This window comes from Protomyctophum parallelum (genome assembly GCF_964188405.1).
Source record: "Protomyctophum parallelum genome assembly, chromosome: 14".
NCBI lineage: Eukaryota > Metazoa > Chordata > Actinopteri > Myctophiformes > Myctophidae > Protomyctophum > Protomyctophum parallelum.
The window spans coordinates 21,025,248-21,037,251 of record NC_139709.1 but is presented as its reverse complement, the minus strand read 5'-3'; the positions used below and the strand labels follow the sequence as shown (position 1 = coordinate 21,037,251).

The window sequence follows — 12,004 nt, the reverse complement described above, 5'->3', positions numbered from 1 at the left end:
TCTTCTTACCTTTAAAGATTCTTGTTTAACCGAGATGTTCTCTGAAGCACTTTTGACGGCTGAAGCAAAGACACCATGACGTCGTGTACTGTAGTTAGACTACTAGACCTTGTGTGTAGATGAACACTTAAAGAATGTATATTGAGATCTTTGTGTACCGTGCCTCAGTTCCTTTTCTGTGTATTTCAGCATGTGTATGTCTGTCAGTCTGTGTATCTATTTGTGTTTGTGTTCTTGCAGTGGTTCTCAACCTTTTCAGGCCGTGACCCCCCCCAGAATACTCATATTGGAACTGGGGACCCCCCTACCACACTCAATTTTGTTTGACTCGGTTCCACAATAAATATTGTGAAAATAGCCGATCTACAAGCTCACAAGGCCTCGCAATGTGAGTCGTTCTGAGCTTGTAGATCGTCTATTTTCACAATTTTTGCCTCTTTCTTATACTGTATTATTTGACAATTTAGCCAATGTTTCAACAGAGTATAGTGTTGATTATCTGTACTTTTGATGCGGTAATGGTCTTTTCTTTCTTTAATTTATTTTAGGCATTAAAATGGTCATCTGGGGTCCTCGTTAGGGACCCACTGGTTGAGAACCACTGCTCTACTGGGCCAGTAAAACTACTGTACTGTACACTTTCTCTTATACTTTTGATTTATTTAATTTAAATATTTTAATTGTGTAAGACTCATAGTGGAGGCATTACTACTGTCTGGTATCGGCTGAGCCGTCTTTCCTTTACATTCAGATTGTTTAGATTTGTTATTGTGATTTTGCACAGATTCAAACGATGATCTTATTATTATGCACAGCGACATTGCGGGAGACTTTCTGTTCTTACTTTGATATTATTTTTATTCTGTTTGAGCGTGTGTCTGTGCCTGTACGTGAGAGTGAACATCGAAATCCATGATATTGTGAAAAGCACTCCACAGTAAAAAGCCACTGTGATCTGTAGGGCTTTTGATAGAGAACGTCACTATATTCCATGTACTGTACAAAGCTATTTAGAGAAAATCTCAAATCTAAATTGAATGTACCAAGAAATTAAATAAACAGGATTATGAAAAGGAATGCCTTTAAGTATGTTATTGATATTGCATAAACTTGCATGCTTTTCCTTCTCAGAAACACATCATAATAATAAATTATACAACGCAGAGGATGGCGAGAGGCAGAGAAGCGGATTACTCTAATCCTCAGAACTGTAGAAAGTGCTCCCTTAGAGTGTTCCTACATGCAGATCTGGATCTGTGTGCGTGCGTGCGTGACTTCCCCCACATAAAACCTACCTCCATTAGTCAAATTGACAGGACCCTTTTGTCCTGCAGCTGTATGTCAGGCAGTATTCAGCATGTAGCTGGTGCCGTCGCACTTCAATAGACTAGCCTAGGACCCATTATTACCGTGCATTGCCCCTTTTAAAAGCTTGATTATAGACATCCATTTCGTGGTTAGGTTAGGTCTTTTTACTTAGTCACCTCCATAACGGTTAGCTACCCGAGCGCTATTTTGAAAGTAAGTAAAACAAAACAAATAATGATAATAAACATTCATTTTAGTTTTTATTTCAGTTTTGGCCAATAACAACATGCCTAAAACTAGGTAGCACCATTAAAAGAGGAAGAAGAAACAGGTGCATATTTTATGTACAGTTTATTGTAGGAAGAATACAAATAAAAAGGGCAGTGGAATGAGGTCAGAGACTAGGAATAATGAGTAGGAAGACTTTTCTTTTGGATCAGTGCCAGTGACAAGGCTCACATTCTCTGTACGGTGGTGGGTGTGCAGCACTTCACTTGTGGTAAAGGCTCTCTAATAGAGCACCGAAGTCTGACATCAATATCGGTAGAGGGCGCAAATTCACAGGTTCATGTACTTTTTATTTGCATTGTAATCCCCATAGGGGGATTTTAGATCACCTCATATAAGACCTGTGTTTGAAAAATAAACATGTCATCCCGGCCGTTTCACTCACATGGATATGAAGAATAAACTGACTGAGAGAAAACGCTATTGTTACTGCTACTGAATTAGTTACATTTTCGCTAGAAACAGATGAGTGACTGACTGTCGCAAACGATACAGAGACACCTCCCTGACAATAACGCCGAGATAGCTTGTTTATTTTTGAACCACAATGCTTATATGAAACGATTTTAAGCTGACCCCATGTTATTCTCCATAGAAAAATTACTTCCGTGAACCAGGCAAGACCAGGGAATGAGCGAGTGACGTCAGGACTTGGGCGCTCTATAGCTGTGTAACCTATAGCAGGGGTCTTCAACATCTCTATAGCTGTGTAACATATATCTTCAACAGGTTTGTTTTTACATTAACCACTTGAACCCTAGCATCCCTATTCTGAGGAGATCTTGAGCCAAAAATAGCAGATCTACGCGTTGTGAGCTTGTAGATCTGCAATTTCCTGCAAAGATGTTTGGTGTACAGGGAAATAAAGTGGTTAAATGTGAAAATACATATTAACATGAGTCCAACACTGATGACAGTGCTGTCAAACAAGTCGATATGAAGCTATCTTTTAAATCTATGAAAGAGTTTAATCTGCAACACAGTTTTATACAATATGTAGTGGGACTGTGGGGGTCCCTGCTTCTCTCTCTCTCTCTCTCTCTCTCTCTCTCTCTCTCAGTTAAGAGGTCCTTGGCATGCAAAATGTTGAAGACCCCTACCCTGATCTATAGCAGTATTATATGGTGTAATAACCAATGTAAAAGAAATCCTCACACCCTGTCCATTGGTAAACATGTGTGTTATGGTAAAGTTAAGTTAAGTCATAATGAAGAAATGAAAATGAAAAAAAAAAACCTTCCTCAGACCTTCTGAAGATCTGAAGAAGGGCTGCGGACCAAAACATTACCTATCAGTAAAGATAATTTACTTTTTTCATTTCTTCATTGTGACTTTATTTTGATCCAGCACCCTGCCTATAGGTTTAGATGTGCGTGTCCTTTTTGACTGTTTATTCAGCCTCCTCTACTAAAAGTTAAGTTAAGTCCCATGACTTAATTGTGCATCAGTATCTAGTCAGTATCCTACTGACTTAAAAGTATCTATGATTTACTTTTGTTTAATTGCATATTTTCTGACCACTGACCTCCATTCGTCTTCTTCTAAACCAAGGCTTATAATTTCCGTATGCTTTGTCGCATGACTGTCATTTATGTGTGACTACAAATGAAGCCTCTATTTTTACATCACTGCTGACGTAAGTGAGCAGTCTTTGCTCAATGACTAAGAGAGACGGAGAGAACGGAGGAGACGAGAGTAGAGAGCGCTGTGGAGGTTGTTTGAAACAGTGGGTCTCAGAGTGGGGTCCTTGGGGGGGAGTTCCAGGGGGTCCTCCAGCAAAAGTAATTTAACCTGTAACCACCTTATCCATTTGTACACTGGATATTCAAAAACAACAGCTAGCATGTTTTGAATAGCCAACGTATAAATGGATATATGTTTTTCTTTTTAAATAGCAAAGTTTTTTGAAATATTGAATATAATTTTGAAAAAGAGTGTTAACATAAATCTTCACTTGGTCGCTGGCACATTTTCTGATGGGGGGGGGGGGGTTGGTCTGCTGCCAATTGCATATCCATTTGGGGTCCTTGACATAAAGTGTTTGAGAACCACTGGTTTGAAAAGGGATGGTCACACCTGGTCACATCTGGCAGACCTGGTCACACCTGGGAGGCCTGGCCGTCCTCCTCGGCAACCTGGGCAGCTGCCTGGGCAGGAGAGGGACTGGCATGACGCTGGCGTCTCATGAAAGGAAACACACTGAGATATAGGGAAAGGGACAGTGAAAGATGGAGAGAGGCGTAAAAGACTTGTTGAATGACTGAGAGTTGAATAAGAGCGAAAAAGGTTCAATGATGATATAGTGTATTATTACACGGCTTGGTTGAATGCTTGATTCTGATTGGTCAATCACTGAATTCAGCCGTGTGTTATTTCTGGTTACCGCTGTCTAATCAAAGGCTCGGAGCACCTGCTGCACTGCTTGATTTTATGCTGTATATCCAACACGGCAGCCATGTAAACAAACGCGCGCATGTCATTTACAACTAAACATTGCGCTCAAGAATGTTTGAAGTGAGAAATAGACTTACTAAGTAGCCGTGTAATAAGCGTGATAATTGACAGCGCGCCGGTCGTTGTTGAGAAATAAACCCTGACGGGATGATTCAACTTATACCTTGCTTATTGTACAGAAAGGAGGTTATGAAGGTATATTTTCACCTTTTCTTTGTCTCCTGGGGGACGATGGCTTTTTCCAGCATGTTCTTGTATAGGTCTGACTTCAAATACCTGGGATAGGAGTCCTGGAGACACACACACACACACACACACGCTGATGGTATGTCACACTGTCGAGCAAACTGAGGCTATATCCTTTAAACATTTTCAACGGTCATACCAATGTCTTATTTAGCTATCCTATCAGGTTATCTAAATAATTACTTCACTCTATGCCAATGTTTCTCCACCTGAGGTCCGGTGACCACCAGGGATGTGAGGAGAGAGTGTAGAAAGGGCCTAATCTAATGCATATCAAACTGGGGTTAGATATGTGCCGATACCATTTTCTCCTTCCCTATACCGATTCCGATATAGATAACTTGTGCAACTTGTGAGTACCGACCCGTACCAGTGTGTAATAATAATAATAATAATAATGTAAGTGTGTCGGGAAAAAGGTTGAGGAGTGTAAGCTGGCGAGCCACACAGTTCTGACCTTCTTCATGAGGAAGTAGATGTGCATCTGCGCGTCGTCCATGACAAAGCGATGCGGCTGCCGGATGCCCTCCAGGGTTTTAGACATCGTCTTACTGTCTATGTTCACCCAGCGAGTGGCACCCGCAACCAGGAACTGCCTGTAACGCACGCACACACACACGCACACACACTATGTCAGCGAATGTGTACTTGTGTAAGTAGAGTATGCATAATGTAACGGTTAGTGGAGGTGTTTTAAGGATTTAAGTGGTGGCACAAAATAGAATTTTATTACAGGGGAATGCCTCTTACACAATACTAAATCCCCAAATGAAGGAAAAAGGGTGCAAGATGGAGCCCATAGGGCCCTATCTTGCGTCAGAGGCACTTAAACTTACGCGTAGATGTCTTCCACCTTCTGTACAATTGAGGAAGACTGTCCATGTCGGACATCTTCACAGGCCATCCAGAAATGCAGGTTCTCCCCTAAACAATCACAACAGGAGCAGAAGACAGTAAGATCCAACTTTGCAAGCTTAGCGCATAAAAGATGCTATACTGCACAAACTACTTCTATAGTCTGAAACCCTATAGTGTGCATGCTTCAGTGCCCAAATCTTCTGTACCAGAAGGAGAGTGGACTTCCGGGGGAGCATGCGCCTAGGACCTAGGTGAGTAACTTTAATTGAAATTAATTGGCGGAGGACGACCGCCCTCTTCTTTTTATATGGCCCTTCTCATATACTCATAACAAACCCTACCCCACAACGGGTTTGTGTACAAATGGAACCAGATGGGCCCTCAGAGCTCCATTTTGTTCCATTTGAACGCTCTCAATGTTAAAAGTATTTTACAATTGTGACGGCCCCCCCTATGTGCCTAGCTGTCTTGCAGGGTGCTGATTGGAGAGGTAAACGGAGTATAAAATACTTCCCTGCTTCTTATGTTACAGTTACACCTGGGCATGGCCACAAGAAGAGCTTCATTTGGTTAACCTCAATTATGTTTGGGATTTTGGTTCATTCCTTACTTGTTTGCATTTGCTTTGACGTGTTATTGTATAGTTAACATGTTTAGTAGTTAAACTCTCTCCTGTTTCCCGTTTATTTTCTGTGGCCTCAGAGCCAGACCATAATAACCATATAACGTTATTATATATTTTTTCTTGTTGTTTATACTTTGGGAATATTATTATTATTATTATTATTATTTTTCTTTTCTTCTATATTGTACTTCTGTTAATTCTCTGACTTGTTATGTTCAGAATAAAGTTTTTCATTCATTCATTCATTCATAATAACGTGTAGGCTGGGTTCACAGAGATAAAGATTTAATGGGGGTCTGTAGGCTAATGTAAACAAATCTGGGGGTCCTTGAACTGAAAAGGGTTGAAATTGCATGTACAGTAAGAGATAAGTACTCACCGCTGAACTCTTTCTCCAGGTAGGTCATGAACTCCTGTTTTCCTATGGCGTCGTTGAGAAGCGTCATGAAGCTGAACTTCCAGCTCTCCACCCTCAGTCTGGTAGGCAAGCTCACCCTGCTCACGCACGCACGCACTCACACACGCACGCACGCACGCACACACAGATGAAAACACACCCAGACAGAGGACAATACAGATGTAAAGCAGTTTTGGAAGTATTCGTATTTGTTTTCTTAAGTAAAAGTATTACTTCTATAAGGTAGACATACATTGTTCCAAGTAAAAGTCTGGTATTCAAAAAGTTTTCAAAATGTTTTGAAAATAGCAGATCTATAAGAGCGACACGCCTATCGTGCGGTTGTGTGTGCGTACGTGCATGTGTGCGTGCGCTCACATGAGTGCGTTCATGGTCCAATAGTGTGTGTCATCAGAGATCCAGGGGTTGCTGGGAAGGCAGCCTGCCATGATGGGATCATGATTGTAGTACTGCTCACTGTACTTCACAAAGCTACACACACACACACACACACACACACACACACACACACACACACACACACACACACACACACACACACACACACACATTTATATTACTATACTTGGTTGTGAGGACCTATTTGTATTTATTCTTTGCCCTTTTTAAACCTAACCCAAACTGAAATATAGAACAAGACAACCCTAACACTGAACCTAACCTGACCTCTAAATGTCTAATCCGAACCCTAACCACAACCTCAATCTTTTCCCAAGTGTACTTTTTTTTCCTTTACCATAAAACAACCATTTCTCTTGTCAGATCCACACAGTGTCTATTTCTCAAATTATATTACTATAGTAATTCAAGTACACACACACACACGCACGTGCGAATGCATGCACACACGCACGCACACGCACACACACACGCACACGCACACGCACACACACACACACACACACACACACACACACACACACACACACACACACACACACAACACACACACACACACACACACACACACACACACACACACACACACACACACACACACACACACACACACACACACACACAGTTTTATTGTATTAGTGCAGCAGATCATAACAGTTAATGGCCACTAATTCCAACTTGCCTAAGGATGTGTCCATTAGTGTCTCTTTTAGCCACAGTACAGTACAGTAGAGCATTAGACTTGTGTGTGTGTGTGTGTGTGTGTGTGTGTGTGTGTGTGTGTGTGTGTGTGTGTGTGTGTGCGTGCGTGCGTGCGTGCGTGCGTGCGTGCGTGCGTGCGTGCGTGCGCGCATACAGGGCTCACACATACCATTCCAGGCAAATGGATGACTTTATACGGTTTCTTGCAAGCGCACTTTTGTTGTTGTCAATCTGTAGATAAAAAGCAACACACACACACACACAGACAGACCGACAGACAGACACCTGCAGAGTGAGTTATTGTGTACATCTACAGTGTATATTTAAACTGTACTGTACTCCATTTACCTCATTCTTGTAGTAATCCATGTCCTAGTTCTGTGGAGATGAAACGCACACAGACATACAGTATAATAATTTAATTACGATTATGTTGTATGTGAATTGTGTATATCAGTGTATATATTCTTTTGAATTCTTAATCCACATTTAGCATCATGGAAGCCATTATCTATGGCAGTGGTTCAGAAACATTTTTGCTCGAGGCTGAAAAGTTTGATCTCTCCCTGGGTTCTAAACTAGTGAAAATAGCAGATCTACAAGCTCACAACATGTCACGACGCGTGATGCAAAAGCAGTCTGACCACCCTATTTTATAATTTGGCTATTCGAAAATAGCTTTCAAGATTTTTCTTCCATTTTCAAAACATTTGGAGACATCTTTAAAAGAAAAATTCTGTTGTAGCCAACGTGTCCAAAATCACACCAATCACACCAAGCCGCGCTTTGTTTTAAATGCTCCCCAATTAGCAAGTCAGTGAAACCGGTTGCCGACTTGACCCCCCCACCCCGCTTGCGATGCTAATTTGCCCAGTGAACATTCTAATCCACGCTACTCGCCTGGCGTCCCTGGCACAAAATATTTTCAAATGGGGGTCCACAGTGGAATTGGGGGTCAGTGACGTGGAAATGTTTGAGAACCACTCCATGAATAGGATGGAGGGCAGAGTGAGTTTCTGTATATACTGTATATGAGCTCTCTGGCACTTACTTTGCCATGAAGCACGCAGTGAGAAAGCAGAAAATGTGAAAGGACAGAGAGAGAAAGAGTCAGCATACAGTACAGTGTGTATTAGTAGAATAGCATAAGTCAGTGGTTCCCAAATTGGGGTCCTTGAGAGAGTTCACTCTCAGAGTACACTCTCAAAGAGTTAAATTAACATTGATTTTACAATATAAATTGGGGTCTCAGCCAGAGATAGAAATGCCATTAAATGGGGGTCCTTGACATTAAACGGGTTGAGAATCACTGCTAGAGCCGTAAATATCTTCTCTTTTGGGGGTCCTTGGCATACATTTTCTAATGGGGTGTCTAATGGGGTGTTTTCTAATGATTTGGGGGTCCTTGACATCAAAGCGTTTGGGAACCACTGCCATAAGTAACAAAGCTGTGTGCAGTCGGCAGTATTGAAACAGGTGAGGTGCTGACCAGCGTGACTCTTGTGTTGACGAATCTCTCTGGACCCCCGACGTCCAAGACGTTGTGCACTCCAGGCTGAAAGCACAAACACAATACGTATACAGTTTAGTATAGTAGTATAAAATATGACTAAATCTAATGTTTTGTGGTCATGATTCTCCAGAATCCTAGATGGCTTGGTTCAAGGCTTGAAATAATTAATATTTCCGGAAATCTTTTTGGGGAAAAATGAATGGGCTTTCAATCTGTGGCACCACAAAATGGGCAGACACTGCTATATCTTAGCTGTGTCGTGTGTCGTGTGTGTGTGTGTGTGTGTGTGTGTGCGACCGTGCGTGCGTGCGTGCTTGCGTGAGTCAGAGCACTTATCCTTTCGTGTGCCTTTCCACTCTACTTGCTGTGACTTTTATTCCCTAGCTTGTGTTTCTCTTTTTTTCTCTCCCTATAGTCTGTCATCCTTCATTCAAAGGGCAAAGAAAAGGATGGGACCCCTCCCCCCTACCACCCTCTGCCCCATCTCCCTGTGCCTCTCTCTTTCTACCTCTCACTTACTACGGACCGCTCACTCCACAAGACTGAATATTCTTTGTCCGTAACTCACTCACTCTCACTCAGGACACTTGCTCACTCTCTCTCTCTGTTTCTCTCTCTCTCAAAATCTTTCCTTTCCTTTGGCCTTCCAGTCAGATGGAGCTTGTAACCCTGCTTCCTTAATTCCCTCTCTCATCTCTCGTCTTCCTTCTTTGTGGTCTCTCTACCCCCACTCTGTTCTTCTTTGCTGTTTGCTCAAGCTTCTATACCCATCTCTCTCCATCCTCCTCTCCTCCTTCTTTGCTGTTAGTTGGACATTTTACTACCCGTCACCTACCCTACCCCCATCTCTCTCTCTCTCTCTCTCTCTCTCTCTCTCTCTCTCTCTCTCTCTCTCCTTCTTTGACCTCGCTGTTAGCTGGTGCTTTTAGCAGCTCTGCTGAATATTTCATACAGGGTCTAACATTAATCAGGCTATCTGACTTGGTTCCCTCACAGCATGGCAGCACTGTGCACAACACAGTACAGTGGAGTCAGGTGGTGTCATGTCTGTGTACACTATATGTATACAATGGTATGGTGGCACAGCATGGCATACACAGCATACTGTAACTGATTGTAATGCTCATAGTATACTATAGTATAGTACTAAGTTTACATATACCTAATAGCACAGTGCAGTACTTTAGTATTAGTAGTACACTAACCCTCTGGCGTCTGTTTTTCTTTTAATGAAATACAATGAACAAATACCATAGCTTTAAGGGCCAGACATAAAGAGCATATACCAAGCAATTAGACTTCTGAAAGACAGCCCTCTATAACTCAAATTAAAAACACCTTAAATATTGTACATATTTTATAAATAGTTCATCTTTTACTCAAGGGGGACAACGCCTCGCAACCGTGAGCTTGTAGATCAGTGGATCTGTGGAACCGAGTCAAACTAAATTGAATGCCTCAACACACACCTACAATTCCAAGTGCTTATCAGGGTGGGCGGTCCCCAGTTCAAATATGATTCTTTGGGGGTCACGGTCTGAAAAGGTTGAGAACCATTGTAGTATAGTGTGATATATACTATATAGTACTACTTAGTTTGGATTTAGTCTTGCATCTATAGGTCACTTTGTGAGTACATAGAGCAGTGGCACTGAATGAAAGTGAAAGAACACAATTGAATGGAATACCGGAGGTCTGTTGACGACCCAATATGCTTGTTCCTGGCATTCAAGAACAATCCTGTCAGCTTTCCGCCTCTGCTTAGAAGCCCTGAAACAAAAATGACAGTGGAAGGCCCCAAGACAAGTTATGTCATGTTTTTGTGTGGTCACTTGTCGTACTTTACTTGTTATCAAATGCAGAGAACATCATTTTCAAAACGTAAATTTGTGAATTTTTTTTAGGATATGTGAATAATAGCTAATATTAGCCTAATAACCACTGACAAGCATGCAGGAAGAAGAGGCCAATATTGTTGCTGTCCGTGGTGCTGTATTGCGGGTTTAGCAGGACTAAATGAGAAAGTCGTGGGATGATGCAGGACTAAATGGGACTTAATTTTTTGTTGTGGGCAGGAGCGGCTACCAGGAATTGACTGTGGGTCGTGTGGGCGGTCAAATGTTGTAATCCTTGCAGGCGGGAGTGGTCAGAAATCTAAAGGGAGGGGTTTTTAGAAAGCATGCGTGCATGTGTATGGTGTGTGTGTGTGCTTGTGTGTTTACTGCTTACCTGAGTTGCTCTCTTGCCTGCATGACAACAAAGTCCCAGGTGTGGTTGATTCTCTTGTGCAACAGACTGTAGCTCTCCTAGAGAGAACAAGAGGGAAGGGGAGAGAGAGAGAGAGTATTCAACAGAATGACATTCACAGTACATGGATGTACACAAACACACATTTCCCTCCTGAATTACAGGGCATTATTACACCAACTCACCTTTTCATATTCTATCAGTTCACCCTGTTTCCTTATGTTCTTCTTGGCTAAATAAATTGCTAGACAGAAGAGATGAGAGACAAGACCATGGTGACTTAAAGATCTCTGAATCACAGTGTGAATAATAAAAAACCTCCATAGGCACTTTGTTTGTTGATGAATTGAAGTATTACCATGTGTTTAAATTGTAACATTTCTGTTATCAATTCACATGTGAAGTTAGTCCCTATCATTAACTAACATTAGATGGGTGTGCATTTCCACTATATTCATTACTATTCCGAATTCAAGTGGATGTATCCTGCTGCAGCAGTGCTCATCTTTAAGCCGATCTGGTATACCCATGCATAGTGAAATCCCCAGTGTTGATATAAACCTGAGTGTGTAAAATTAGACTCAAAGGGACAAGCCAAGTCTTTTCTGTGGTGGTACTGATGTAGGTAGTTCACTAATGTATGTCCCAAGTCTAACTGGTCCCACAGGCCATCAATGCAATTATGTGAGCGGTAGGGGTTCCATGGAACAGGTTGGGGATACCACCATCGTATTGAACCTATAAAAAGGAACGCTGGAAATATCTGAAATAATGTCAATGTCATGCAAGGAATGGATCTATGATCTTAACCCATTATGGCCTGAGGCCGATAAAAAAAAAAAAAAAAAAAAAGATGTTGCTAAATAATGTGCATAGCAGTAGTAGTCTTAAAAGGTTGAGAACCACAGTCAGTACTCACCATAGTCTAGCTCTGAGGCAGGCCACC

At 41.8% G+C, this 12,004-nt stretch overlaps 1 protein-coding gene across 1 annotated transcript in view; it reads right to left on the bottom strand.

Moving 5' to 3' along the window:
• Positions 1 to 3,665: 3,665 nt before the first annotated feature.
• Positions 3,666 to 12,004, bottom strand: part of rgs11 (regulator of G protein signaling 11) — a gene marked incomplete at its 5' end in the record, with an annotated part of 10,914 nt that continues 2,575 nt past the window's right edge. The window contains 13 exons of the mRNA XM_083782126.1: positions 3,666 to 3,795; positions 4,258 to 4,340; positions 4,754 to 4,892; positions 5,133 to 5,220; positions 6,159 to 6,274; positions 6,555 to 6,668; positions 7,468 to 7,529; positions 7,647 to 7,670; positions 8,788 to 8,853; positions 10,500 to 10,581; positions 11,041 to 11,117; positions 11,244 to 11,302; positions 11,978 to 12,004. The exon at positions 11,978 to 12,004 is cut by the window's right edge and continues 25 nt beyond it. Coding sequence (XP_083638252.1) covers positions 3,696 to 3,795; positions 4,258 to 4,340; positions 4,754 to 4,892; positions 5,133 to 5,220; positions 6,159 to 6,274; positions 6,555 to 6,668; positions 7,468 to 7,529; positions 7,647 to 7,670; positions 8,788 to 8,853; positions 10,500 to 10,581; positions 11,041 to 11,117; positions 11,244 to 11,302; positions 11,978 to 12,004 — 1,037 coding nt within the window. The 3' untranslated portion in view covers positions 3,666 to 3,695. The remainder of the gene's footprint in view (positions 3,796 to 4,257; positions 4,341 to 4,753; positions 4,893 to 5,132; positions 5,221 to 6,158; positions 6,275 to 6,554; positions 6,669 to 7,467; positions 7,530 to 7,646; positions 7,671 to 8,787; positions 8,854 to 10,499; positions 10,582 to 11,040; positions 11,118 to 11,243; positions 11,303 to 11,977) is intronic.